The sequence below is a fragment of the Lepisma saccharinum genome, chromosome 1, assembly GCF_977018435.1.
Source record: "Lepisma saccharinum chromosome 1, izLepSacc3.1, whole genome shotgun sequence".
Classification (NCBI taxonomy): Eukaryota; Metazoa; Arthropoda; class Insecta; order Zygentoma; family Lepismatidae; genus Lepisma; species Lepisma saccharinum.
Window position 1 is genome coordinate 94,325,304 of NC_139229.1, and position 19,514 is coordinate 94,344,817.

Genomic DNA, 19,514 nt, shown 5'->3' on the forward strand with positions numbered 1-19,514 from the left:
CGCCGGGAAATGATGACCTTCCTTCACAATGAAGGTGTTACATATTTTGTATATATAATGATAATTATATGTAATTATTAATATTAATATTATACTGTGAACGTTACAGTTACCCTTTTTACTATGATCCATTGCGATCACTACACACGCGAGTGTAATGCACGAATATGACACTTCAGAAATCACTTAAAAAAGTAAAAATCAGTGAGAGCTCACACAACTGAAAACACTTTTTCGGGAGAGGGAAAAAGTCTAAACAGACCAAAGTAGATCTCTCACTCAAGTAAGGGGAACCTGGCACATGGGTTAAATTCAAGTTGCAACCCAAACAAACAAATGAGTTATGGCCCACGTGAACTGATAAGACGTGAATGACTCAAGCAAGGCATGTCATATTTCTATCTTGAAGCCCCATATTTTGTCACGGTTTGGAAAGCCTTTCAAAGGTTAATATGGTGTCTATGAATTTATGTGTACGTTGGAAACTGAAAGGTGATCTTCATTTCAGTATTAATGTCGACAGTAATGTAAACAAAAACAACGTGTATTTGCGACAGCACTAATGTTGCTCACAACAGCAGCATTGGAAATAATTGTCAATTATTAAATTTAAGTAATTTCAATTCTATTATAACAAACTGCATGAAGTTCAAATTTTTACTGAATGGAAATAAAATAACAACTCGAAAACTTGGTGGTGATAGCCGGAATGCTGCGGTGAGTCGGCTCAAGATGGCCAGACAACGTCTCCTTACTTCGCGCGCGGTTCGGGTTAAAAAGAAACTCCAAATGCATGGAAGTAATATTTCTGGGAACCTTTGAGTGGTTATAAAAAATAATTTCATTATTTTCTCCACAACTTTGTCGCTGGAAGTTTTTACTTGGAATTACAGAACAAAAAATGGCCAGCGACGACATTTTCTACTGCACGAATATAAAAAATCTCCACATACTTTATTTGAATATTTTTTAATGCGAATATGCTTTAAAGTATTGATAACTTCTGAGTACCACCATCACCTATGACAATTTAAAAACAGTGTCAATTTTTTTAATAATGAATGCTTCAATTTTACGGCATGTTTCAACGTTAGGAATGAAAACAATGTAAAAATTGTGTTTTCACGGAAAATTTGCGTTTTTAATTTATCTAAAATTATGTAAGCAAGTTACCAGTTTTTTGTGTTCACCATCGTATTCTCTACAAAATTTCCTGCAAAACTGCAGGTACCGATTTTACTTAAGCTAAATTTGTAAATCCAGAAATTTCACAACAGCGCGCTCGTATTTCCCATAAGAAAAGCATTGCCCATAAGAGCCCATTGTGTCTTCTGAACGTGAAAACGACTCTAGTGGCATCGTTATAACTGATCGCAACTCCAACTGACGGTTGACCTTGATGGCTATTTCTGGCGCGTCCTGTCCCCCAATCATTTTAGGGGGTGTGTGGTCCGATGGGTGTCAACAAACTAGTGATGGGTTCAAGCCGTTCATTTGTGCGAGTCGACTCATGAGCGCTCGCTCACTGAGAAGAGTCGTTCAAATGAGTCGTTCAAAAGAGTCGCCAAGCTTCTTTTTCTCGAAACACATGCCTGAAGAGGGGGAAGGGGGTAGGAGGTGTTGAAGCAGATGATTGTATTTAAGTAAACGAACACAACGTACGTCCTTCAAGATTAATAAATTGTATTGTATTTTTGTGTATATGTGTGTGCGTGTAGCCGACTAGATGGCGAAGATTCTGAAGTAATCGACATTTGATCTTGCCACAGAAGTTCCCGGGTTCTAGTCCCGGTCTGGTCAAGGATATTCTTTACGAGTGTCCCTTCATCTGTATCATCACGCATCATCCTCATCGTCGCGATTACTTAAAATTTGAAGAAAAGCGGCATAAAATAAGAAAAATACAAATACGATTCTGTATGTGTATGGATATACATATATGTGTAAACAGTAAACACACACACACACAAACAAAATTTATTGCACATACTTGTTTTCATTACTCTGCCTCATGAGTGAGATTTTCTATATTTGTATCTTGTTTCAGTTTACATTTCATGCTGCGGATAATGCAAATTATGCAGTACGATAGCATACACAGAAATGCTATATAATTATATCAACCTTTTATTAGTAATAACGTGCATTTACATATTCTTCCTTTTTTTCATTCGATCACTGGTTTTAATATCGCAACAAATGTGAGAAAGCGAGTCAACAAAATGCACTCCAGATCTGCGCTGCGACACATCATCGCTCGTTCACGACTCTTGAAACAGCACGAAGAGTCACAGCACAGTCCCACGACTCTTTCCCCATCATTCGTTCACGACTCTCGAGACGGCACGAAGAGTCATTAAGCACCTTAACGACTCGCTCGCCTTAGCGACTCTTCTGCTCACTCATCGTTCACGACTCTCGAGACGGCACGAAGAGTCGTGGAGCACCTTAACGACTCGCTCGCCTTAGCGACTCTTCTGCTCACTCATCGTTCGCTCGCGAGTCGCGAGCTCTCTTACACAAGGCGCGGCGGCGGCAGTCTCGCCAGCAGACTGGATCTACAGTTTAAAGTAGGATCCACCCGCTCGCTCTCCGCGGATGGCTAACAGCTGTGTTTAAGAAATATATATCGCTCTTGAACATTATCCATGTCCATCCCATATCCATAGCTTTTTGTTGTTCTACAGTCATTCAATATAAGTTTCTGCCAATATCATAATGTATGATCGAATTTCTATAAAGCGGGCCAAATTATACGTATGTATTTTTTTTAATGTTGCTTTCTACTAGTAAAACACCTTAACACGTAGGCTCACCGCAGATGGCCAACAGCTGTTTATATCACTCGTGAACATGACCCATGTCCATCTTACGTAGTTGTTCCTAATTCTGCAGTCATTCAATAAAAGCTTTTTTGCAGTATCATGTACGATGAGATTTATGATTAAACTTATATATTTATTCTTTAATGCTGTTTTCATTAGTAAAATATTTACACGTTAATGTTAATGAAATATTTCACGTCATATGAAAACGATTTTGTCAGACAATGTTTAAAGTCCACTTTTATGCTCCAATAGGCTAATCGGGTCTCCCCGATGGCGTAGTGATAACGTCGCCGGTAATCAAGGGGTACCGTGTTCAATACAAAGTGGAGGTTCGGATCCTCCTTTAAACTGTAGGTCCAGTCCCGACTATCCTATCTGCACATAAAGGCTAATCGGAATATTGTAATCAAGAGGTCTGTGCCTAACACCTTCTCAAAATTTTTACAAGACTCCCCTAATATTTTTTACTAACATTTAATTTCTTGTAATTTTAGCGCTAATGGTTTGGCCGAACTTGAAACTACAGGACAAATTTGTTGGCTGTTCTTCGCTGCCCGTCATGGGCTGAGGTTGCGCGCTCTCTCTCTGCAAACAACACTCGCGAGTCGACTCTTTCCTTCGTTCAAAGAGTCGCTAAGGTCAGGCACGTATCCAGGAATTCCTTTCGGGGGGGGCTCAACACCAATTTTTTAAGGGGTATAGTAAGAACCTCACAATTGTATGTTTAAGACCAGTGGTTGCAATTGGGTTCCAAAACGGGGGGGGGGGGGGGAGTGCGAAGGGCGTTGCAAGGAAAGTTTACTTTCTCTTGGTAGCCAAGGCTTAACATTAAGAGGCCATAATTTTGAAACAGAAAAATAAAAAATGGGGAGCAACTATCCCTTAAATCGTTGCCACTGTAAGGCTATCATTTTAATCAGAACGTGAAATCGGAACATTTTTTACCACTCGACTCCTCTGTTTCCATGCATTAATAATGTGTGCCGGAACCATCTCAGTATGTGTGTTTGTCCATTTCTTCTCATCGGGTATAAAAACATCTATGGTATCTTTGAGTGTTTTTACGAAGCTGTTACACATGCACGGGATGGACAATCCACTCGACAACGCGAGATTCAAATTGTAGGTTGCGAACTGGACGCAGACAGCTCTCGAATATTTCTCTCTGATTCGAGTCTGAACACCACTAACGTGTCTTGTCCTCCCATTTTTTCAGTTCTTATAAAAGCCGAAACCCACCAAATTGTTCAGATTCAGGCCTTAGCACTCACAAGTGTTCAAAAATGCCTGTCACAGCTTCCGCTGTCTTGTTATATATCGGCACGAAACAAAGGAAGTCTTCTCGAATACAGGTGGATCACCAAACAATTAATGCATAATGAAAACCCTTCCGTTCCCAACACATCTAATGTTTCATCTCCCAGTATGATCATTTATCTCCAGAGACGTGCCCAAGGGAGGGTTGGTGAGGTAATAACCCCATTTGACCCAGTATTCCTTAATATATATATATATATATATATATATATATATATATATATATATATATATATAAAAAGGAACGTCAAAGACAGGAAAAAAAATGGCAAAATCAGGACTGACTACCAAAAATAGTATGCGTAACCCCTCTCCCTTCCGAAAATCCTGGGCACGCCTCTCTTTATCTCGGACACATTTTTTAAAATGAACTCACCAGAAGTTTTTATCATCGTATTGGAGATTGAAGTAAGATGCGTTCTTCCTGCAGGTTTGAATATGATCCTTTAGGGTGCTGTCGTCTGCCTGCCTTCACACCTAACCTTAACAAGACCCTAATTTTCCATCCTCGTGACTTGGATTTTCAAGACTTAGGAAGGTTTCAGACCGAAGGGACACGCGATACATGTCGATTGGAATGGGCCAATCAACAGCAACGTTTCACACCGTAGCGACACAAAAGGCCGCACAAACCTAATCTTCAGGCGACACGGTGTGAAATCTCCCTTATTAGGCCACTGTCATTGTCACCTTGAAGTAGTAGCTCTTGTTGACCACAGAAAAAAATTCTCCTCAACCGGTGGGAATGCTCCTCAGTTTGCTTCTCTCTTCTATATTTTCTGTGCTTGTTCACTATACAGGCAACACCTTACGATTTGATATACACAGGACATGTACTATGTAGACATTTTAACGAAAAATCGGTTGAAGTCAAGGATGACTAGGTGGCTCAGTTGGTAGAGCCCTGATTTGGGTCCTGGTAGAGCCTGCAATTTCTGCCTAAAATGTTTACATATGCAACATCTTCTTGCTTTCTCTTCTCGACATTCATAAATTTTCGGTTGTCTCTTTATGGTAGTTAAGAGTTTGAATGTGTTTCGAACCCAGTAGGCCTAAACAAAAGTATTTTTTTATATCATGAAATTCTCAGACTACATATACGAAATTTAGTTCTGGCAAAACTAAATCATCACTCAAAACTTTGATTTTCAGTTGATCTATGCAGTTTATTTCTGTTTTAATATCCGGTACTGATGAAATATTCACTTTAGAGAGAGAGAGAGAGAGAGAGAGAGAAAGAGAGAGAGGCCTTGATCTCTTCGGCCCTCGAACCGAGCTAGCACTACTCTGAGGCCCCGGAAGTTCTGCTGTGGTCAATGTCTTCATTTTCGAATCACTATATCTTATAAAGCAACCAGAGGACGCTGACTGATCTGATCACCAATCGACTGTATGAATTGTCACACTTACCTCTGAAATCTCATTAACCGATTCTTTGTACAGATCAATCGAAAAATTGAATCGGCGTATTTATATCCTCATTATATTGTAGAACGTTCCGCAGATAAAACGATTCGTTAATCTCGCCAGTAATTGACTCCTTCTCTCATTCAAGAACGTACCCTCTCCCGCCTTCCAGAGATTAGAAATTACAACGAATCGCCCTACGTGTAGCTCTACCTTTGTTGTGCTGCTGACAAGTCTCTACATAGTCCTCAAGTGCGCTGAAACAACACCGAAAGCGCAAGAAAAGTGTACGTGCAATATTACCAACAACAGGGTTATAGAACATTCTACGTCTTGCCTCGATACTTGTCTATCTCCTTAAATCATCGTCACATTATTCAAAAAGCCAAAAACCTAATTTTATCTAGTGTAAAATAAAAAAAATCCTGGGGGGCTCGAGCCACATCAACCCCACCTTGGATACGTGCTATTAACAATAACAGGGTTATAGAACATTCTCCATCTTGTCTCGATAATTATTTCTCCCAAATTATCATGACATTATTCAAGAAGCCAAAATCCTAATTTTATCTAGTGTAAACAGAAAAAAAATCCTGAAGGGGGGCTCAAGCCTCCTGATTCCCACCTTGGATACGTGCTATTGACAAAAATAAGGTTATAGAACACTCTCCGTCTTGTCTCGATAATTATTTCTCTCAGATTTATAAATTTATTATCTTCACATTATTCAAGACGCCAAAAATCTAATTTTATCTAGTGTAAATTTAAAAATTTCCTGAGGAGGGGGGGGCTCGAGCCAGCTCATCCCCACCTTGGCTACGTGCTATTAATAATAACAGGGATGTAAAACATCTCCGTCTTGCCTCGATAATTATATCTCTCCTTACATTATTTTCACATTATTTAAGGAGCCAAAAACCTAATTTTATCTAACGTAAAGTGAAAAATTTCCTGGGGAGAGGGTCGAGCCCCCTGTGCTCCATCTTGGATATGTGCTATTATCAATAACAGGGTTACGGAACATTCTCCGTCTTGCCTCGATAATTATTTCTTTCCTTAAATTATTGTCACATTATTTTATTTCACACCACAAGAAACAAAAGAAACTCATTTTATCTAGTGTAAACCTAAAACTTTCGGGGGGGGCTCGAGCCCCCTAAGCCCCCCCTCTGGATACGTGCCTGGCTAAGGTGTGCCACGACTCTTTGAACGAAGGAAAGAGTCGACTCGCGAGCATGCTCCTTCCCCTCTCATCGTACACGGCACGTTTCAGCCAGCTTTACGGGAAAAGGAACAGAGAGGACCCCCCCCCCTCCCTCTCCTCTCCAGTCCCCATTTGCTGCCCGCAGAATCGACTTGCTTTCTTTCAAAAATTCCGGCCGCCAGGCGAGTATACACTTGCGCATGCGCCTTCCTCGCAAAATTCGTGGAAAGGAGAGGGAATAATGGAATAATAGTTGCTTGGCGGGCGGAGGAGTCGTGGCACACATACGACTCTTTGAACGTGTCGTTCAATTCTGGTGAACGAGTCGTTCACCGCTCACAAGAGAGAGTCGTTACTTTTGAACGACTCGTTCACGAACGACCCATCACTACAACAAACTAGTTGCGAAGTTAAAGCCAAAGGGATCACATCAGTCTCCCGAAGCAACGTTGCCAAGCGACTGTGTGTCCGCCTGTATTGCGACCCGTGGGTGGTCATTCCGGAAACTTCATCGTTCCGGACCGCGTGGGTAGTTGTACCATTAACCCCCGCTGATTTCTGGTGCTAACAATACCGTTCCCCGAGAAGACCCTTTCTCGTTTTACAGTACGTTCGGCAACATGTGGTGTACCCAACGCTCGTTTGTTTCGTCCCGCGAACAACGTTCGGTACCTTGCGACTCGAAAATGCCCGATCTCAGTTGAAGAAAATTCAACTGATCGCTGATTCGCTGTTTCCCAGCCGCCAGTTGGAGTTGCATTCAGTATAGCTTGCATTGGTTATCAATGAACAATGTAAGAAATAGGGTTGATACTTGACTGCAGTTCTAAATAACCACTTCTGGTAAGTAACGGATAATTACATGCCATATAATGAAGTATAGGCATTTTTTTTTCCGTTTTCTAGGAGGGTAGGGTTAAGTTATTCATCTTGACTCCCCATGTGGGTGCCTATAACGCTACTGTTCTCAAGCTTAAATCTCTACTCAAAAATGCTTAAAGTACAATAGCATTATTTCAATGAACAAAACAGAATTTTTATCACTCAAACATATGTGGTTCGGAACTTGAAGTATCTTTCTAAAACATCGAAATTGATATTATCACTTATATGTCGAAGGATACAATTACACTTTAGAAAACTGTAGTCGCTTTCTGACATGTGATGAAGTAATTTTTTTCAGAATCAAAGCTTTCGTCTGCTAATAATAAAGCCACTTTACTTTTTTCCAAGCCCAACCCAATAATAAACACAATAAAGAGACATGCAACTGTTAAAAATATATGAGATGATCAATCAGTAGAGTACGCAGGATTTCATCAAGGGGGGTGTTATTTCTAAAACTTTTTTCCAAATTTACATTACCATTGTTTTATTATACTTTAATTAAATAATAATAATCACAATTAATTAATAACACTTATAATTAATTAATTAGCTGAATTACTACTAATAATACTACAAATACCACTACTACTACTATTAAGTAGTAGAGATCTACATAAATATAGTATTTATAAAAACAATAGAACGAAATTACTTTCTAGTCATTCGATTTTTATCAAATCCTGGGAGCATTGCTTTGTTTCTTTGTTACGAAATAATTGTCTGGTCAACGAGGTGAGACATTTCAAAGGTGAAGAAGATCCATAAATACAAGAAAATATATTAAAATAAATTGAAATAATCAAAGTATGGAACTCATCCAAGGAGCTGCGGTGATCTGATCGGTAGAGCGTCTGACAAGTGACAATCACGCGGGAGATCCGGATTCGATTCCCGAAATTGGTTGGAATTTTTCCGGCTTTTTCCCCGCATAAATGTTCCCGATAATTCATATCTGGATTATCTCGCTGTTCTTACCAACAAAACATTTTACAATAGTTAAGCTTATTGTCGTTTTAAAATTGTCTAGTCAACAAGGTGAGGCATTTTAAAGAGAGACATTCAAACGAGCTGTTATTCGACGCTGGGTGGGCGCCGGGGCCGCTTCCATCGTTAGAAAAGTTCCCGGATTTGAACCGGCCGGGGATCGAACCCGGGACCTTTAGCATGGTAGCCAGACGCGTTACCGACTGAGCCGCGGTCTGACTACCATGCTAAAGGTCCCCGGTTCGATCTCCGGCCGGTTCAAATCCGGGAACTTTTCTAACGATGGAAGCGGCCCCGGCGCCCACCCAGCGTCGAATAACATGGGTACCTGGGGGAAACCCTGGGGGGTAAAGGCGGTCAGGGGCGTGATGCTGATCACATCACTCCCACTCACGACCGGATCAAGAAAGTGTGGGGAGTTACCCCCACACCCCCCTATACGCCTTCATGGCGTGGTGCTAAGCACAGGGGAGCACTTTACCTTTTTTTTTACCTTTTGTTGTAAACAATATAATGGGAAGGCGAATTGGTGACTGTATTCTTGTCCGCCTAGCCTTTGTCTATACATTAGCCTCTTACAATTTACCAATAACTTTATTTAGTTAATTCTCATTGTTCACACACAAGAAAAAATACATGTTCGTTGAACACTGGCGTACGTAGAGGGATGGCCGATGGTGTTCAAATCCCTACCGAAATTTTGATAAAATCAGAATTATCAAATAAAAACCCGTTAAGAACTTTAAAAAATCAAAATGTGTAAATGCGAAACCTCTTTTAAAGTGAATCCCATTACCATTTTTGTCTTTGAATACAATTTTAATAGACTGAAAAGCTCCAAAAATACGAAATATTTTATTATGCATCCTGGCCTCCAAATCGAAGCCATTTGCTATCCACATTTATAATTCCAGCCCCTCCCGAAAAAAAAATCTTGCGTACGCCAGTGTGTTGAATATTGTTGCAACTGAGATACAAAACAACTTTTTCTCTTTTAAATCATAGTTACCCTAACCTAACCTCATAAACTCGTGGTTATTTTCAAGGCATCACTCTGAAAGACGCGTGTGTTTGGAATGCTGTGCATGGCAATAATAATTCAAATTATTATATTATTAGAAGTAGTAGTAATAGTAGTAGAAGTAGTAATAGTAATATTATTGTCCCAGATCTTTGACTGTGAAAAATTGGCCATTTAATTTTTTTCCACAGCATTTTTCATAATATTTCACAAGCTCAAGGGGGGGGGGGGTTAAATCCCGTAACCCCGCCTTGCGTACGCCGCTGTGATCAAAAATGGTCTGTGATAAACTTAACAATATGTTCTTCTACAGAATGCTGAATAACATAATTCAGCAGTGGAAACCGAAGTTAAAAATGATCCATAAATGATCTTCTTTTTTTATTCTTGTACATAAACCATTTATGCTTGTATGATTCTTGAAACCAGTCCTTTTACCTTAGACAAGGCGTTAATTTTATTTAATTTTATCATGGAGTAATTACACTAAAAGTTGTACATCATCGCTCAAATCAGGTAGGGACTCGATAGTATTTCGTAGTTCGTTAATTTCACAACAATATATGTGTCCTCGTTCAATGGACGAGTCATCCCAGCTTGCCCATTTCAACTGCTTGCAGACATCAACACACACAATAAAATCTTGGATAATAAAAGAAGCTTCATTCTTGTTTATTCCAACAAAGGCAACACCCTTGTTAGATTCCGGTTCGTACACAACTTTCCAAATGAACAGGGGAAGTGGCATAACTGAGCGGCCATCTTGGTTGGTGCCTAAGAATATTTCCCGCGTTATAGTCTCGTTGTCTGGCAATGTTGCTATATCGTTGGTTCCAGTGTACATCACAAGATCGATGTTTCTGAGAGTCGTTAAGGATAAGCAAGATGCTTCCACATCCTTCCAATTCCCAGTTTTGAAAACATGCCACAAGGGAGCTGTGTTAATGTAATAAAATGTTGCTCGTTGCTGACTTCTGTACACGAATGCGTCTTTAATAGCTAACTGTGTTGCTTCAATTCCATACTTGTCCTCCAGTTTAACATCGCTGGTGTTGTACTCGGGGTAGAGTAAATTTGCTAGAGTGTTTTGATGATTCTGATAAGCTTCTGCAGGAGAATATGAAGAATACACTTCAGTTTCTATGAAAGATTGTTCGTCTAAACGTCGTTGACCCCCACGAATATTGTGAACGAGGGTGTAGTTTGAGTAAATAGGATTCCCCATAAATTCATCAAAACATGTGTTGATCAACGTGAGATTTCCATACTGGTTTCCGATATCGAAACCAGCCGCATAGTTCTTGGCTCTATTGAAATTGCATTTGCCATCAAGCCATACTTTGGACTCAGGATAGGAAAGACACTCGAACCTCTCAGTCGGAAAAGTGATATTCTCTTTTTCTAACGTGAAGTGGCCTTCTTCACATACTATTAAGGCTGCAGATGCATCCACGAAGGACAGTTTGTTAGACTCACCTGGACATGCGAGAAGAATGCTATCACTAGCCTCAACTTTCAACACAGCAGTCTTGTCAGGATAAGCGAAATTTTTGCCAGTCTTGTTCAAAATCAGAGGCGCAAATTCTGGGAGTTTTCTTACCTCTAGAATGCATTCTGAAAATAAAGTAGAAATACAAACAATATTCATCAAATAGATAAAAGGCATTCATTTTCAATAAGTAAATTCCAAACCTTTTACTTCAAACAATAAACAGCAAAATATTTTTAAAAGAGTGATGCGAGACAACTAACAACAGTGCAAACACTTTGTCTTTACAATTGGATTTGCTCGAGCAATAATTTAAATTATGTTCCTTATAACAACACTGTTTTTGCAACTATATGTAAAGAATGCATGTTCGGGGGGGGGGGACAAAGGGCGGACCATATCTGGTTGACCCTTAACCCCCCCCCCCCGGCCTACTGTCCCCCATCAACAAGAAGAACTCTATAAATAATGCACTATTAGTCCAAATTTACAATTTTTGTATTGTATTTAGTGGAATATTAAATGTCCTTGTCCCCAGAGAACGAATATTCCTGCTCCCTCTCTCTCCCAACTCATTTTATTCTGACGCCGTCATCGTCCGATGGTCTTGGAAGCGCGAGTATAGTTTGGTAAGTACTAGTTTACATTTGTTTTGGAATTATAATTTTACTACTCGTCTCTTTAACATTTGCTTAATTGCTACGTTTTTCATATTTTGTTGCAAGAAACTTTCGATGTAAGGAATAGAGGAAATGCGCAGTTGTAATAAAGATAGCAAAACTGACTCAATTTGGGACGATGATGTATCGAAGTCTATATTACATCAATACACACATTGAGAAGTATTTGCATTGTGATCTTATCGATATTATTAACATTACTCGCATAGCCAACACTTTTCTGTTTGTAAGAGTTTGCTATAGAAAATAATTTCTCACCATAGACAAGAGTATATTTTAGGAATTAAGCTTAAATCTAGTACGTAAGTATCACCAAGCAAATTGTCCATCACCATGATTATTCTCTTTGCTTTACGCAACGAGAGCTTCTAGAATTGGAACAAAAACACCAAATATACAGTTGGCAACCTATGCACCAGAGGATGCAAGAGTCCATTGCTTAAAAATACGTAGGGTGCAAAGGAAAAATTAATCAAAATAGTAATGGACAATTCACCTAGCATTACGTGTGCACCCCACTGTACAGAAGTGAACTGGAAAACACTAACAAGCGAAAATGAAACGGTCATCCTTATCATACTTCCAGATCGTGCACGAAGTAACTGCACGACATGACTCCCTTCGCCGAACCTAAAAATTAGAACAGATATACTCTTATCTTGTGCAAGAAAGCGATTTCATTTTCATAGCAAGTGCTTTTTTTCTTACCTGATTTCGTGACTGTCGATCTGAATAAAAAGGCAAGTAGCATGAAACGTACAACTTGCTTCATTGTTCTTTCACCCGTTGTAACTCTGGGAAGGAAGCAAAAAAACGTACGTTTGTATGTTTAGAATGAAGTCAACTGTTCCGCACCTAATCCCTGTAATACCGAGAAGACAAACTCCCGTGTTCTTAGCTGTCTTGAACCATTTTATTGTTTGAATTTTGAATTAGTTGTGCTTGCGTTCAGTTGCGAGGAAGCTGATAGTTCTGGCACAGCATGTGATATTTACGTCTTTACTTTTATTGTTCTCGTAAGCAAATCTGAAAATCTCTCTTCCGAGCATAAACTGCGATGAGTAGGTTATACTGTATTTTCCAAAGTTTGTTCATGACAGGTTGCAAAATGCGTCATGTTACACATGTCGCGTCTATATTGATAAAATGTAAATCTCAACCAATACTTAAAGGCGCTGACGTACGCAGGCGGAGCTGGTGGGGCTGCAGCCCCCTCAGAAATTTGGAGAAAATGAAAATTTTCAAAAGAAAGCAGTATAGAATTCACCTGAATTCCTGGGAAAAACCAAAGTGGTAAGTGCGAAATCCCTTAAAGTGACCCACTTTGAAAATTTCCGTCCTTGAACAACTTTTAAAACGAAGGTGAAAAATTGTAATTACGAAATATTGTATTGTGCAGTGGCGGAGATTAAGGGGGCGAGGAGGCAGTTGCCCCTTACTTTTCGCCACTTTTGTCCCCGTACTATGCTAAATCTTACATACAAAGGAAAATATACTGTCTTTGCCCACCAGTTTTGCCACCTTGCCCCCGCCGGTTTTGGAACCCAATTGCAACCATGTAACATACAATTCCAGCCTCTCCAATATATACAGGGTGTCATTTTAATGGCGCCCACGGACCACGGAAACGTATAGAGGACATCAAAACAAACAACATTTCTCAGTAACATTTTTCTCGTTGGTGCGTCGTTTCGGCGTTACAGCCGTTCAAAAAAGCCCGTTTTGCCGCCTGAATGCTGGCAACCCAACACAACATTTGATAGCATTTGTGACGTCATATCCCGTCGTGAAGCGATGCGTTACAGGGTTGCCAGGAACACACATATTCTGTTAAAAAGGACATAGCTAAAATCAGCCACATTATGTACCGTAAAACAAAACGAGAAAGCACGTTCTGTAACTTAACAGGAAGTAAACAAACGATACGAAAAATGGTAGAAAGAAAATAGAATTCAAGTGGAAGTGGTCATATCAAATTTTGTCTCAGCTTGCATGTCAAATATTTGCAAATCTACTTACCAAGTTGGCATCTACAATTTAGTCTATCCACTTCGTCCTTCTGATACTAGTTGTCTGTGACACACTGAACAGATGACAAAATAGAAATGAAAGAACTCAAAATTCAAAAGGTAAGCAACACATAATATAATGTATATTCAGGGCATTATGAGGGAAGTGGCAAAAATGGTTGAAAATACAGGGATATAAGTAGTAGTAATACAAGCTCTCCGACGACTGTGTTTATCTAAGCACCAGATACACATGTAATGTAATAGTTTGCAACTGTGAACAGGACAGTATATTCGCTACTGATTCATAATTAGATTGTTACTGTGGTTGTACGTGTTTTAGCCCTCATGTAACAACGTGAACCTCGTATACTTCCGTTATCAGCACAAAAGTACCACAAGGCATCTGGACACTAACCTGTAGATATCAACCTTGCAACGAGATTTGCAAAAATTTGGCATGTAGCTGGGCGTAAACAGCCACATGTAAGCTGCAAGTCCAATAAAATTTATTTTTGTTGATATTTGACATGTAGGCTGAGACAAAATCCGATATTGACACTTCATTCTGAATACTTCTTTACCATTTCTCATACCGTTGGTTCACTTCCCCCTTCCCCTGAGATGACTGCTGATCTTCTGGCTGATCGACTATGATGTTCGGTCTTCTGGACGCGTTTCTCACTTCGTTTTACAGCTAATAAGGTAGTTGGTAGTTTGTCATTTTTCATAAAATTTGTGTGTTCCTTGCAATCCTGCCGTGTGCTGTTTCGCCGCAGGAAATGACGTCACAGATACGATCAAATGTTGTGTTGGGTTGCCAGCATCCAGGCGGCAAAAAGGTCTTTTTTGAACGGCTGTAGCGTCGAATCGATGCACCAACGAGAAAAATGTACTGAGAAAAGTTGTTTGTTTTGATGTGCTCTATACGAATCTGTGGTCCGTGGGCGCCATTAAAATGACACCCTGTATATATATATGGCCATTCATATTGGTAAGTTCACGTATGCATAACTTTAGCCCCTTTCAATGTGATACCCTTAAAAATAATAGGTAGTGAAATTAGAATTATTGTTCTGAAATTACGTTATGTTTAACATAGATAAACTATCGTCCTATAGGCTATATAACGACCAACCTCTGTGGTGGAGTGATTAGCAGAACGCTAAACATATTTTATCAAAATTATTTTTAAATCATAACGTTCCAATCACAATTGATAGAGCATTGAGTGAAATGTTTTGTTTTAAATACCTAAGAGTATATCTAAAATAAGATTAAGCAAAAAGTATTGTCGAAGATTTATTCAATTGTTATTTCGTGATTGTGATTATTATATCATATCCTTATCGATAAAAAAAACCTCTTTCCTTGAGCAGCATCTTTATAAGACAACAAGGTCACTGTACTTCACCAAATACCCGCTAGGCGGCATCCATAGATTTAATACATCACTGCGGAAATGAAATTCTAGGCTGTTCGGAGTCAAAAAGTGCAATTATTTTACAGTTCTTTTTATTATTTTAATAGCAAACATTACATACATGATACATTTGTTGGATCATCTCGGTTTAGAATCTTTTCACATGACCAATATAAAAATATAGCTACTGATAATATATTTTTAAAATTGATACAGTATGACTTAGAAAGCTAACAGGAGTGAATTAAAGTGGATTGTTGTCCAATTTAAGCACAGATAGGCTAATCGGAACTGGACCTACAGTTTAAAGTGGCATCCGAACCACTGTGCAATATGCCTCCATCGGGGAGGCTGACAGGAAATAGCAATTTGTGACTTGTGTGCCTTTTCCGGAATGGAATTTGTTCCGGTAATCTATATCTGCATTTTTTCCATTTTACTTTATTTGATGTGTCTTGACTATTTCTCTCAGACTTAACCAACTTTCACCCTTTCGTATGAGATGTTATCGAAATAACTGAATCCCTGATGGAACAATACTCTGACTACTAAGGTATGCCAATAAACTAAACTACAATGAAAGTACATAAAACGTTAGTGACACCAGTAATTACGTACAGCTCTGAAGCGTGGACTCTCTCGAAGGAAGAAACCACCTGAGAGTTCTTGAAAGAAGAATAATCAGGAAAATCTATGGACCCATAAGGACGAATGGTGAATGGAGAATCAGAAATAATGAAGAAATAGATTAAATACTCGATGGACAAGATATAGTTAAATTCATAAAAATCACAAAGAATCAGATGGATAAGAACATCGAAAGATGGGAGAGGAAAGACTGCCAAAGAAAATTATGAAATAAAGAATGTATTCAAAGATGAGAAGAAGGAGACCAAAATCAATATGGAGGGATTAAGTCACCCAAGACCTGAAGAAGATGGAAATATGTGAATGAGAGGGAAGAATACAAAATAGAGAAGACTGGAGGCACGTCGTGGAAGAGGCCAAGGCCCACCAGGGGCTGTAGAGCCGGATGGTAAGGTAAGATTAAGGTATGTCAAGCGGCTTTTCATAGGGTGATATATCCAATCGCCGTTAGCTAGCTAAAAAGTAATTACAGTAATTATCGTTACTTCGAGAAATGTTGCAAGTAAGTCGTTACTGCCGTAAACTTCCACACACAAAAAAAAATTAAATTAAATTTAAAATTTCGAACACAGGTTAGATAATGGTTGGTCGCAGATGACAGGGAACCAGTGGGTTGCATGTTCGATTTGATAAGCATCTGCAATGACAATGGCAACTTATGTTTATCAGAATACTTTTATACCGTGATAACATACTTCAGCGTGCTAAAATACAACAACTATCATGCCCCTATATTAGGATCGTACATTTGTTGCTTTTACGTCATCAGAAAATGTATAGAATCGCTAAATCATTAGTGACGTCCTAGACACACGTACATCTGGAGAGGACTACTTATACAGTGGGATCCATGAGTACTGCCGTACAAATTGTCAATCAACATGTTCGTGCATTTTATTTGACCCAATAAGAACTTCAGGAATGAAGAGAAAACTCACAACAAGCTGTTGACAACTTCAACAGCAAAGATAAAAATCCATCGCTTAAAAACACACAGGATGTAAGAGAAAAAATAATAAAAATGGTCATGGACAATTTGCACGGTAATACTCATGGATCCCACTGTACACTCATAACTAAATTAACAATGCGAACCCCGGATGCTACGTTTATTGGCAGACGACCGACACCACAAAGCACGTGTAATGCCTTGAACATTACATTATATTTTGTTACATATATTAAGTTACCTTGCATTTGTATGTTACTTAGCAAATTAAACCATAACAATACATTTGGAACATATAATAATATTCTTAAAACCATTAGATTGTGGTTCCTAAATCTATCGGGGGGGGGGGGGATTTGAGACAGACAAGCTCAAGCAGTATCGGAAGGACAAGTGGATAGAGCCCGAGGCGCGTTTCTATCCCTTCTACCAGTTTCCACCACTGCTTTTTGAATACGTTGTTTTTCCACCGTTTCGCGTATCGTTGATTTACTTGAGTTAGTGGACGTGTTCCTCGCTGCGTTTTACAACACATAATGTGGTTGGTAGTAAAGTAAAAAAAAAATAAAAAAATTGAAGTGTTCCCCTGTGCTTAGCACCACGCCATGAAGGCGTATAGGGGGTGTGGGGATAACGCCCCACACTTTCTTGATCCGGTCGTGAGTGGGGGTGATGTGATCAGCACCACGCCCCTGACCGCCTTTACCCCCCAGGTTTCCCCAGGTACCCATGTTATTCGACGCTGGGTGGACGCCGGGGCCGCTTCCATCGTTAGAAAGCATGTCATTTTTCGCAAAATATGTGTGCCGTTTCAAACAGGAAGATACGGCAAAGATGCGATCAGAGCCCCAAATTTAGAAAAATATTGGGTTACAACTTGAGTTGTAACAAAAAGAAAATCTAATAAATTTTCCCTCCATGTATACCACTATATTGATGAACACCAACAACGCATCCTTATTAAAAGAAACAATAAACTGTTAATTACTGATTGCAATAACCAATGCGCACCACGAATCACTATAACAAATACATAATGATTATAATTATAATAACACGACCCAAACCTATACATATGTAACTAAAATTAATTTTATATAACAGGCAGACGCGCAACCACGAATTGTCGTTTTGGGGGCAAGTACCAGGATAAACGTACCAATAATAATAATAATAATAATTTTAATAGTAATAATAATGTTAATAAAAATAATGTTGTTATAGCATTATTATTATTATTATTGATTTGCTTTATATTGCTTCGCTTCTTGTGCCACTTTTGGCTAATTTGCGGATGAGTGATGGCATGATTAAAATGATGAATGGATACTCACAAACATCCATGCCCAATCCGGGATTCGAACCCAGGACCAACAATATTATTAAATATACTACCACTACTATTAGTAGTGGTAGTATCAAAGATGTTATTATCCTCGTAAATTACGCAAAAAGAGGATAGAAGTTTGTGCTAAAGCATTTGTGTTCGAACAAACTATTTGAATTATTTTTTCAACACGTCATATGTCAAATTAATAACGGAAAACAAGCACATAAACAATTTTTGAAAGATTGAAAATGCTTGATAAATGCATTCCAAATATAATTCTTTTTTACAATAACATAACTTTCATGAACGATATATCACATATATGCAACGTGGACACTAAATTGTGTACGTATTCAAAGTTTCTTTAACAAATATTATATACAGCATATATTATTTAAATACATTACGCAACCAATTCATCCATCTCACAATAAACCAACAGCAACAAGTTTTATTTCTCTATCTGGTGATTTACAATGCATTACAGCGAACAAACACAAATTGCGAGCGAAGCGAGCGAGGAAGAAAATTTTTGGATCCAACTTATTGCAGGCTGAAATTAATATTAATTTAATAGGGCGCAAATAATTTCACGGAACGCCATTGCATTATATCATTACAACTTTTGTGTCTCCCCGATGGTGTAGTGGTAACATCGTCGCCTTGTGATCAAGGGGTTCCGGTTTCGATACCCGGTGGAGGCACATAGTGGTTCGGAACCCACCTTAAGCTATAGGCCCAGTCTCAATTAGCCTTTCTGTGCATACTTTAAACAAACACAACTTTTTTTTCGGCCGTCTCCCGCCGTCCCCTAGCTATGATCTGAACTTGATAAGAACAAGAAAAGCAGGTAATGTGAGCGAAGCGAGCAAGAAAATTTTACGAAAAGTATTTTCAATTGCATAAAATTTGAAGTTTTGGGCGGTAATTGCTCCTTTGCAGGTACACTTGGCCGTCAATGTTTGCCCCCCCTTGCTCCCCTAGAACTCAAGGTTGAGGAATGGGCAATGCCCCCCAACTGATAACAGGTGACCTGGTGATTAAAAAAAAAGGTAGTGGAAAAAAATGTGAATAATTATATTATCGAAAAGGGAAGTGACTAGTGTATATATATATATATTTCAAAACATTCCTATTTTCGAAATTGTTTATTTTTAAAATTTGTTCAGGTGGACAATCAGACGGACGGCCACCCATCCCTCCCCCCTTGCGCTGTCATCGCCAAGGAAACGATCCAACCGCATCCAGTCAGTACGTAACTTAAGAAATTGTTTCTGCTAGAGTTCGGAAGTAGGTCACACACTCTTTGTGATGTGAGAAGACTTAAAAGTATACCT

The 19,514-nt window shown here is 39.0% G+C and overlaps 1 protein-coding gene across 1 annotated transcript in view; it reads right to left on the reverse strand.

The window, feature by feature from the left end:
* Positions 1 to 12,689, reverse strand: part of LOC145984364 (uncharacterized) — a 29,322-nt gene extending 16,633 nt beyond the window's left edge. The window contains exons 1-2 of the mRNA XM_083118027.1: positions 12,527 to 12,689; positions 10,135 to 11,263 (exon numbers count right to left, since the gene is read on the reverse strand). Coding sequence (XP_082974153.1) covers positions 10,135 to 11,263; positions 12,527 to 12,590 — 1,193 coding nt within the window. The 5' untranslated portion in view covers positions 12,591 to 12,689. The remainder of the gene's footprint in view (positions 1 to 10,134; positions 11,264 to 12,526) is intronic.
* Positions 12,690 to 19,514: the final 6,825 nt, after the last annotated feature.